This window comes from Nelusetta ayraudi, unplaced genomic scaffold (assembly GCF_046127955.1).
Source record: "Nelusetta ayraudi isolate G7.1 ecotype Tasmania unplaced genomic scaffold, CSIRO-AGI_Nayr_v1 ptg000088l, whole genome shotgun sequence".
Classification (NCBI taxonomy): Eukaryota; Metazoa; Chordata; class Actinopteri; order Tetraodontiformes; family Monacanthidae; genus Nelusetta; species Nelusetta ayraudi.
The window spans coordinates 34776-45168 of record NW_027466138.1 but is presented as its reverse complement, the minus strand read 5'-3'; the positions used below and the strand labels follow the sequence as shown (position 1 = coordinate 45168).

The following is a 10393-nucleotide window of genomic DNA, read 5'->3' as shown; positions in this document are numbered from 1 at the left end:
GTGATTATCCTCAGGAGGAAACACTTGTTTTTTTTAAACCACACAATCCTGAGCAAACAGGGTTTCCGTCCCAGGAACAGCAGGGAGGATTTGACTGCAGCCCAACCTGTCAACTCAGGCACCTCCTCCTGCTGCTGCTGCTGCTCCTGCTGCTGCTCCTGCTGCTGCTCCTGCTCCCCCTGCTGCCTGTGGAGCAGCGACTCCTCACCTGGACCAGGCTGAGGCCTCTTATCTTTACGGCCCAGATAAGACGAGTGCAACAATATAAAGCGTTTGTTTCATCGTCAGCAGGAAAAAGCAGGCGCTATATTAAATGATGTTGTTGAAGTGGATAAAGGTCACAACCACTAGCAGGGGTGGGGAGGTGGGGGGGTGGAATTGGCATTTAAACCAACGCCAAATGAGTTGATAACAACTGACTCGTCTGAATCGCTCATTTCCTTCTGATTGAATGAAGTCTTCACTTCAGTGATTTGAGATTTTGAAGAAACGCAAATTTGCATAGAAACCCTGGAATCTCCTGGAAGGTTCTGATGTGACTCCGGTTCTTCTGGAGCCTTTAATCATTTCACAGAACCTCCAATAGAATCTTCATGTGGAGGTGCGTTGGTGCTCTGCTGCTTTCACTAGAAGACACGTTCTCCAAAGCTAATGGCAGTACTGACTCTTGAATCCTTGCATCAGACATTAGCCACTGAAACACTGAAATGGGCGTTGATATTGGGAATGGCTGTTGGATTGATGATGGAACCTGAAAAGATGTTTGGTTTCAGTCTAAAGGTTGTGTGATGGTGGACGCTTCGCTGCCTCCTGTTCCTGATGTCTCATTTTTGTGTGTGTCATCGCTTCTGCTAATCCACCACGCTGAACGTTTCCCCCGAGCAAGTGAAGTAAACACTTTACGTAATGTGGAGGTGGCACAGAATTCCGTTCCACTGCCTGGGAGTGAAATGGCTAAACGCTATAGATGAGCACCGAGCGTGACAGGAAGTGTTCCGACATATATTAACCTCAGTCAGCCACTCGGGTGTCAATGTGTGATGGTACAAACCTTCTGGGGAAAACACAAAGGTGAATTCCACTGGACATCTGCTGGCGTTCTGCTTCTGATCGTCCAGCCTCCGAATGAAAGGCACCAATCAGCTGCTTGGAGCCTAAATGCTCTCCTATTCTGGGAAAATAAAACAATCAAAAACTCACTGAAAGTTCCCGTCAGAGTGGAAAAGTTTCAACTCCTTTGATCACAAACGTGATTTTGGAAGCTTCACAAAAGGAACTTTATGGATTTATTCTTCTCAATCGAAGGAGCGCGCATTCACAACATGGAAGTAGCAAACCTGGGTGTTCTGCAGGGGGCATGATGGGAAAAAATATCGGTCAGCGTTACCCTGACATTGATAAGCCATTGTTCTGCCTCCAACTCTATATTATTAACTCTTGAGCACATAGTGAGGAGTTGAATGATTGAACTGCAGGATGAAGATGATAACCCCCCCATCCTCCATCACCCCATGACAGTGAATGCAGCATCACATTCTGAGGTCATTTCGACTCCTCTCATCTTCATCCACACACATTGATTCACTGCCTCAGCTGCTTTTCACTGCTTCAGAAATAACCAAAAATTAAGAGAGAATAAACACTGACGAGTCTCAAAGCCTGGCTTGGGGCCTGGCAAGGCTGCACATCAACACACACACACACACACACACACACACACACACACACACACACACACACACACACACACACACACGAACACACACACACACACACACACGAACACACACACACAGTAGCAGCACATTGAGCCGTGTGTTTGCAGTCTTGCTGCAAAAACGGCTGCTGTGTTGGAGCTTCCACGTGTTGAGAAGAGGTCAGAGACTTGGCAGCAGGGGGGTGGAGTCAGGGGGCGGAGCCAACACCTGCGTGGGGTGGGGTGCCCTTGCTGACATCATGAAGGTCCCAGTGAAAGAGCTGTGATTGTGAAGCAGCAGGGAGTTGCTGCTGATGGTCACTGCCAGTGAATGTTGCTGTGAGCTCAGCCGCTGATCAAGGAGCACTGACAGACTGCTGGTCTGTCAGTTACTCTCAGTTCAGCTGGTTCATCAGGGGAATGGAGTCACACTCACTGATGGTGTAGTGTCTGCTCTGAGTCTCCCAGTCAGGTCTGCACCACTGGCCTTCTGGGAATTACAATCCCAACTGGATCCAGTAGAAAGAAACACAGATTCCAGTTTGGGCATTTGAATCTCTGGAGTGGCAGCCAGATAACACTGCTGTGTGTGTCTCTGTGTGTGTGTGTGTGTGTGTGTGTGTGTGTGTGTGTGTGTGTGTGTGTGTGTGTGTGTGTGTGTGTGTGTCAGTGAGTGTGTGTGAGTTGCATGATACAGTCAACAGCATAAACCCACTTCCTAACTAACCATTGTTTTGAGCACCCAGAGAGCTGACAACAGTCATCCTCTGGATGGAATCACTGTATACACACACACACACAGGACATGTACTGTATATGATGTATGATACTGCCTATAGTGATATCAACCTTTCACTGCCAGCAGAGGCTCTGATTTCCTCTGATGAATCTCATGAATGTGAGGTTCACCAGCAACATCAACTGGAGACCAACGAACCGTTTTCTTTGCTTCTCACTCGGACTCCCTCGTCTGAGTCACTGGACCAAAGGTCCTGCTGAGCCCTGATTGGCCTGGCTCTGCCTCTCCCTCTCCCTCTCCCTCTCCCTCTCTCTCTCTCTCTCTCTCCGACACATGGCAACATGTTTCCGGGGACATGTTCCCACCGTGAGTCACTCATTAATTCCCACCGCCCATAAACTGTCATTGTTTTGCTTAGTCTGAGGAAAAACAATCATCTTCCTCTCACTCATGACAAGACAAGACGTCTCATTGGCTGGCACCTCCACCAAGGCCTCCCAACACCAATCATCACATGTAGTGACTATATTATATTATATTATGTTGTATATGTTATCATTAGTATTATTATTACACAAAATTATGAAATACTGAATGGCACAGTGTCATGCTTGCATCCCATTGGTTGCAGCTGTTGATGGTGAGGTGATGTGGTGATCTCACTCTGTAGTTTGTTGCCAGTGTTTTCAGCTGAACAGATGCTCCTCCTCCTCTCCACCCTCTCCCTCATGATGTGCAGAAGTTCAGATCTCACCTCCTTCACCTCCTTCACCCCCGTCATCAGTGGCGTCAGGCTTTGTAGCACTGCATCCTCAGGCCTGTGCTAGAGAGGAAGCCAACGCAGTGTAATGACAGTGTAATGACAAGTGTTTAGCCAGGAGCTCTCGTCGTTTCTCCAAACCACTGTTGTGGGGGATCAAAGGGCTCCTATGAAAACCCAACTGTGAGAGGATTCTGGGCTCTGCGGTGGTTTCACTCTGCTCTTCCTGCACTGGGTGGTGGTGGAGCCGGTCATCTGTGGCTCAGTTGGTAAAGCGGCCTGCGAATTCATGATCAAAGGGTTGGCAGTTCAAATCCCGGCTCCAACTGTCCGCAAGTGTCCTTGGGTAGTGTGAAACACTCTAGGCTACCATGCAGGTGCTGGAAAGTTCTATAGAAGTGCCGTCCATTTACAGAGAACCTGGAGAGAACCCACAACCTCCACACTGACAGGGCCCCGGATTGAACCCACGACCTTGCAGACTTTTTTTTTTTTTTTTTTTTTTTTTTTTCCAGGGACCTCCTCTGTCTAATCATTGGCTAGGGGGCTCGACCACCACAATGGGTTCATAAAATGTACCAGAGGGGGGTAGCGGAGCAGCAGCAGATGGAGCTCTTTATTGAAATGACTCTGAAAACACTACAAGAAGAAGAAGAAGACCTTTTTTTGATCCCATCGCATTTGGCCCCCGGGCCGTAGTTTGCCCATGCCTGCAATAGAGGCTGTTCCTCAGATGGGCATGGTCAGAACTGGAGGCTGCAGCTGTGAGTCGTCACACTAGCAGGCAGAGCTGTTATCTGCAGGCTAGCATGTAGCACGCAGCTCTGATTGCAGCCCCTGACGGTCCAGTGAAGAGGATCATGGACGATGTGTTGGTTGAAACCCGACCACAACGCCAGCAGCTCTATTTTAAACCTCAGCAGCAGCAGTGAGCTCGCAGCTGCCCTCCACTCAACACACAGGACAGGAGAGCAACATCGTCAGAATGATAATAATAATAATAATAATAATAATTATGCTGATGATGATGATGATGTGAGTAGTTTACACAGCTCAGCTTTGAGACTTGGTGCTGCAGAAGCCCAGGAGCCTCCTGCTACAGTGTGTCTGCACTTTTAATGTGAGTAGCCAAAGTTATGCTAACATGCTAACATGCTAGTCCTGGTGTTGTTAAACAAGACAGGCCGAGTGTTCAGTGATTACAGCATCGCAGTGCATTTAGCTGTGCTATTATCATTCTCGAGTCCACCTCAGTGATTTCTGCTGCCACCTTGGAACTGTGAATAATGAGTGACAGTAACCTACTTTTCTCTTTTCACCCCCCCCCCCCCCACACACACACACACACACACACACAACACACACACACACACTCACACTTTTCCCTCCTCTCTACCGCCCCCTGCTTTTGACTTTTTTTTACTTGTTGGAATCTCCAGAGAGCTTCCCAACCGTTCCTGAAGTCTGACATTGGACAAGTTTCTCCATCCTGAAGGTCTTCCTGTTGGGAGTCAGGTGGAGTCTGGTTTAATCGGACTCCACAGTCAGGTGGAGTCAGGTGGTGGAGTCTGGTGGGCCTAGGTGGGGTTAGGTGGAGTCTGGTTTAGTCAGGTGGAGCCGGGTGGGGCTGGGTGGGGTTAGGTGGAGTCAGGTGGTGGAGTCGGGTGGTGGAGTCGGGTATCCATGGATGATGCTCCAGGAGCAGGTGGTGCTCAGGAGGAGCACGGCTCCCTGCTGCTGAGGCAGCTGGAGAAGATGAGGCTGGCAGAGGAGCTGACTGACGTGGTGCTGCTGGCCGAGGGCGTTCCCTTCCCCTGCCACCGGGTGGTGCTCTCCGCCTTCAGCCCCTTCTTTCAGGTGCAGCGTTTGGTGAATGCAAAAAACCTTCTGTGGCCGGATTGTGTGTGTGTGTGTGTGTGTGTGTGTGTGTGTGTGTGTGTGTGTGTATGTGTGTGTGTCATGCAGACCTATTTCCCTCCTCTGGTGTGTGTGTGTGCGTTGCAGCCGTTATTCGTACGCCAAGTGCCTAACGTTAGTGTGTGTGTGTGTGTGCGTGTGTGTGTGTGTGTGTGTGTGTATGTGTGTGTGTGTGTGTGTGCCCAGGCCATGTTCACCTGTGGTCTGAGGGAGACAGCAGGGGGCGCTGAGGTTCCCCTCAGAGACACTCCTGCTGCCAGTCTGCAGCTGCTGCTCACCTTCATGTATCGAGGTCGACTGTCGCTCTCCAACCACAACATCCAGCAGGTGGCGGCGGCCGCCTTCCTGCTGCACGTGGACGGAGCCTTCAGGTGACTCACCTGTTCATGGAGATTCACACGGCGTGAAATCAATGTGTAACCTTACGAGACAGAATAATAGAGAAGAGGAAGAGTTTATCGTTTGTATTTTTTTTAGTGCCGCAACAGTGTAGTTTCTCAATTTCACATCGAAGTACATTGTTTCTATTCTATTCTATTCTATTCTATTCTATTCTATTGTATGTACAGTGCCAAGAGAAGAACTCATAATAAATCAAATCTATATTGAAATGATAACACTGTGTGAAAGAAATCAAAATAGGAGTTGATGAAGTCCTGATCTGTGGCATCTGTTCATTGTTGTGCTTCACGATGTTGTCCAGGTTGTGTGAGAGCCACATGTTGGCCCAGATGGAGCCCTCCAACTGTGTGGGTGTGTACCAGTGGGCCCGGGCCCTGGGGGCCGCCAGCCTGGCCGACCACGCCTTGACATACACCTGCCAACACTTCACACAGGTGACAGTGGTCAGAAAGACATCAATGACTGCAGGCTGAAGGTTTGACTTCCCTGTTCCATCCCCCTGATCACCCTGATCACTCTGATCACTCTGATCACTCTGATCACTCTGATCACCCTGATCTCTCTGATCACTCTGATCACTCTGATCACCCTGCTCTATTACTGCTCTTCACTTCCTGCACTTTAACTGTTACTTTTTGTAATTCTAGTTTTTAAATTGTTGCTGAATTATTGTTCTTCACATATGTGACAGTGGCAGTCCTGTCACTATGCCTCCAATTGATCATGCGCCTTGGCCACTTGGCTAAGGGGAGATCCCTTTGGCCGAATGGTTAAGCGCGCATGGCTATTACCCAGGAATCTGGGGTTCGAAGTCCGCCTGGGCCCTCTGCGCCCTTGCCACACATATTTTGATACTTTTTTTTTTTTATCTTTAACAATGGTTCGCTGTGAGTGAAGACACACTGCAGTCAAATTCCCTGCTTGTGTCTCCAAACCTGTTACTGTGGAACATGGCCACTAGGGGGCAGAAGACAACACACTCCCGGTGTTCAGTGCAGCGCCAGTGTTGGGACCGATCCAACTGTGCCTTTCCCACCTCTGTGTAAATACATACAGAGAGTATTAATACTCCCCTGCAGTCCTCTTTTCAAATGCACTTTCATATCTTGTTGCTGGTCTTCATTCTGTCCTGCTGTTATTACCAAAACCTGTGGTTTTCAGCATTGTCAAGTATCTCCTCTGGTTGATTTCACCTTCATCCTGCTGTCTGCAGGTTTGCAACGAGGAGGAGATTCTGGAGCTGGACGCCCAGAGTTTGGGGGAGCTGCTGGCTCTGGACGGGCTCAACGTGTCGGAGGAGCAGCAGGTGCTGGAGCTGGTGATGCGTTGGGCGCGACGGCGCAGCGGAGACCCGCAGAGCGAGGCTGAAGCTGCGCAGTTGCTGCGCCGCGTCCGTTTGGAGCTGGTGGAGCCCGAATTCCTCCACAAAGCCAGGAGGAGGAACCCGGTAGGAGCCGAGCCACCAAGGTCCAGAAGGTCCTCAGCAGTGGGCCAGGTAGCCAGCAATATCACATCGTCCTGACTTTATTTCAAATCTCCTTCCAGGTGCTGCTGCTTGGCACCGAGTGTGTTGGTGGAACTGATGCTGCCCACCTGACCTCAGGCCCCCTCGCGACCTCAGCGCCCGGGCGGCCAGCCCTGCGCTTCGGCATGGAGGCCACAGAGCTGCTGCTGTGCCTGGGGGGGGTGGTGCAGGGCGGAGTCCCCGCCCGCCGCGGAGGTCTCGCTGACCTCAGCTTCTGCTTCAGCCCTCGCAGTAGGAAGACCTTCTACATCCCCTCCCCCCTCAGGGCCTGTGGCGGCCAGGGGCAGCTGGTCGGAGGGGTCGTGACCCCGGACAACCACGTCCTGGTGGCCGTCCAGGCACAAGATCAACACAGGCAACAGAGGCTGGATTTCTACAGGTGCGTTTGTTTTATCATCACGTCTAAATGAAAAGAACGAGAGGTGTCTGTCTTGGATTCCCTCACTCTGACCTCGGAGTGAGGGAATCCACTGGGCTCCAGAAGAGTGAGAGATTCCACTGGGCTCCAGAAGAGTGAGGGGATCCACTGGGCTCCAGAAGAGTGAGGGGATTCACTGGGCTCCACTTCCATCTGAAAGCTCCAGAGTGTCTTCCAGGAAGCCCACCTGACCACGCCATTGGTGTTTAGTTCACTGTCAGGTGGGCTTCCTGAAAGATGGCAGCTCACTAGGAGCAAGACCCATATATATACATATATATATATATGTATATATATATATATATATATATATATATATATATATACATATACAGTATATATATATACATACATAAATACATATATATATATGTATAGAAAACTAAATGACTTTGAATAAATGATTTTATTAGAATTAGAATTAGAATTAAACTGCCTTTATTGATCCCGCATTGGAGACGTTTGTATAATTACAGCAACATGGAGTGCAATAGAGAAGTAAAAATTAAGAAATTAATTAATAAGAATTATTTGTCTAGAAAGAAAGGAGAGAAATAATTTGCACTGCGAATAAACTGAGTGTAAGCTTTATTCATGCATTTATGGACAGTATGTGAAGCTTTCACCATTATTCAAAAAAACATCATCAATCAGGTCAAATTTTACGCGCTGGCCCTTTAATGTACAATGACATCATTCCAGGTATGACGATGGCGAGCAGAGCAGCTGGGTGGCGCTGTGCTCGGCGGCCCACCGGGAGATGTTTGCTCTGGGGCAGCAGGGCGGCGCCCTCTACCTGACGGGCGGCCAGATGAGAGAGCGCCACCAGCAGGTGGTGACGGCCAGCGTGCTGAGGTGGTCGCTGAGCAGAGGAGACGGCTGGCTGCCCTCGGCCCCGCTGCCTCTGCCCCTAGCCTGCCACTCTGCCGTCAGCCTGCAGGGGGAGCTGTACGTGCTGGGGGGCTGGACGCCGCAGGTAGCGCCTCACTCTCTGACTGTTTGACTTTTACACAGGTGTGTGGGATAAAATACACCTCATAGACGTAAAGATCTAAACATGGACACATCGCCGTGTCATAACCAGAAGGTTCTTCTTCCAGGTTCCTGAACTGTTTTCTAGTCCAACTCTTCATGCTGTCCCACCTGAAAACTGCTGGTGCCATTCAGTTGGTACCACCTCATGGTTTATGAATGACTTTATCATCATTTTCCACTCAGTGGCTGCCCTCTAGTGGAGCACTGTCAAACATCAATAACACCGCTCATAAGCAGGTTAGCTGTGATTGGTGTCGTGGACAGTGTGAGGTTTCCCATCAGCTGGACCACAGACTGGGACTGACGGGGCCTTTAAGTTCCCAGTTTAAGTATTAAAGTATGTAGTATTTCTAGATTTGAGAAGAAACAGCGACATCATGTGGTTACATTTTAGATTGCAGAGTCTTTCACTGTGCCTCCCTGTGCAGCCAAACCTGGACACCTGCGCCACCTTCTTCTTCTTCTTCTTCTTCTTCTTCTTCTTCTTCTTCTTCTTGGTTGCTTTATTTGAGGACACCAGTGTTTGGCCTAAACACCAAACGCAGCTGGATTGTCCACACCAGGCTTCCTTAGAAACAGCTGACGCAAGATGGCAGCTAACTGGGAGCACTGGGCAAATTCTCAACCGCATGACTTGTATTGTACTGCCAGGAAAGACTTTTTGTGAATGTATTTATGGGCCGTATGTTCAGATTTTAATTTAATATGATATCATTTTCAATATAAAAATCATAAATCAGGCCAAATTCTGCACACTGGCCCTTTAAGTTCCCTCCTCCTTGCTTCCTGCCGCTGTCCCTCCGACCCGACGTCCTGGATCAGAACCAGCCAGACGACGAGCCTGACAAGCTGAGTAACCGGGTCTTCCAGTTGGACCCTGGCAAGGACCAGTGGACTGAACGTGCCAGCATGAGGTTCTCAAGGTACCGCTGCGGCACCGCCGTCCTCAATGGAGAAATCTACATCCTAGGTGGGAGAACGCACCTCTCGACAGTGTGTCTGCTCAGAACCGCAGCCCCCTGAGGTGTCGCTGTGTTGCTCAGGTGGTATCGGCTGCGAGGGAGAAGACCGGGGACAGTCCCGCCGCTGTCTGAGCTCCGTGGAGATCTACAACCCAGACGCAGACCGCTGGAGGCCGGGACCCCCGCTGCCCACCGCTCTGCTCTCAACGCCCACCCACACCTCCAACCTGGGGGCGCTGGGCGGGCGCCTCTACCTCTGTGGATACTTCAAGGAGGCTGGTGAGACTCAGCACCTGCAGCCTCAGCGGTGCTTCTGAGGCGGCCACCTCAAAGTCATCTTCTCTGAGGTCCACACCATCATCATCAGAGGTCCAAACAGAAACACAATGCCCTTCTTAATCCCACATTGGGGAAAAAGATGGAGAATGATATTCATGAAAAGAAATAAGGCAATAAAAATAAATATTTGTAGGGTATAAAAGGCTATTTCTCAACTCTGACTGTTGCAGAGAGAACGTCTGAGCGTGCAATCTAGTGGCTGGACGCCGTCTTTGTTGGCGTGACGGCTGGATTCCAGAGCCCATGAGGCCGACCCGTGAGCTCTAATGCAGTTAGTCTGGGCCTGGAATGTTCTGTCCGCTGGATGTGCTAGAAAGTGGAGGAATGCCACCTGATTGGCCAGACGCATCACTGCACACGAGATTATTTTTCCCTTTCTCAGCCAGACTGAACGCCGTTTCCTTTCCTCCTGACCGCAGGCCGTCATGAGGTCCTCACCAAGGAGATCCTGGAGTTGGACCCGGCTGACGGTGTGTGGACGGCGGTGGAGAGACGAGCGGCCATGCACGACAGCTACGATGTGTGTGTGGTGGCGAAGCTCCGCCCTGGAGGCCTGCTGACCGCCTGACAATGGCTCACCGCCTGGTGCTGGTCCGGTGC

The 10393-nt window shown here is 50.2% G+C and overlaps 1 protein-coding gene across 2 annotated transcripts; it reads left to right on the top strand.

Moving 5' to 3' along the window:
* The first annotated feature begins 4854 nt into the window (after window positions 1-4854).
* LOC142901453 (kelch repeat and BTB domain-containing protein 12-like) lies at window positions 4855-10393 on the top strand. Of its 2 annotated transcripts, XM_076045970.1 has the most exons (9): window positions 4855-5052; window positions 5299-5483; window positions 5816-5948; window positions 6728-6961; window positions 7060-7418; window positions 8160-8433; window positions 9315-9462; window positions 9536-9733; window positions 10213-10393. In XM_076045970.1, the coding sequence occupies exons 1-9, from the start codon at window positions 4879-4881 to the stop codon at window positions 10359-10361; spliced, it is 1854 nt and encodes a 617-aa protein (XP_075902085.1). In that variant the 5' UTR covers window positions 4855-4878; the 3' UTR covers window positions 10362-10393. The 2 variants fall into 2 exon arrangements, with proteins under 2 accessions (XP_075902085.1, XP_075902086.1); XM_076045971.1 differs by lacking the exons at window positions 9315-9462; window positions 9536-9733.

What these genes read in the sequence shown, in the direction of transcription:
- LOC142901453 (XM_076045970.1), top strand. Translation starts at nt 4,879, where the DNA reads ATGGATGATGCTCCAGGAGCAGGTGGTGCTCAGGAGGAGCACGGCTCC. An exon ending in CACGTGGACGGAGCCTTCAG is followed by an intron (nt 5,484 to 5,815) that starts GTGACTCACCTG and finishes GATGTTGTCCAG; the next exon opens with GTTGTGTGAGAGCCACATGT. An exon ending in TGGAGAAATCTACATCCTAG is followed by an intron (nt 9,463 to 9,535) that starts GTGGGAGAACGC and finishes TGTGTTGCTCAG; the next exon opens with GTGGTATCGGCTGCGAGGGA.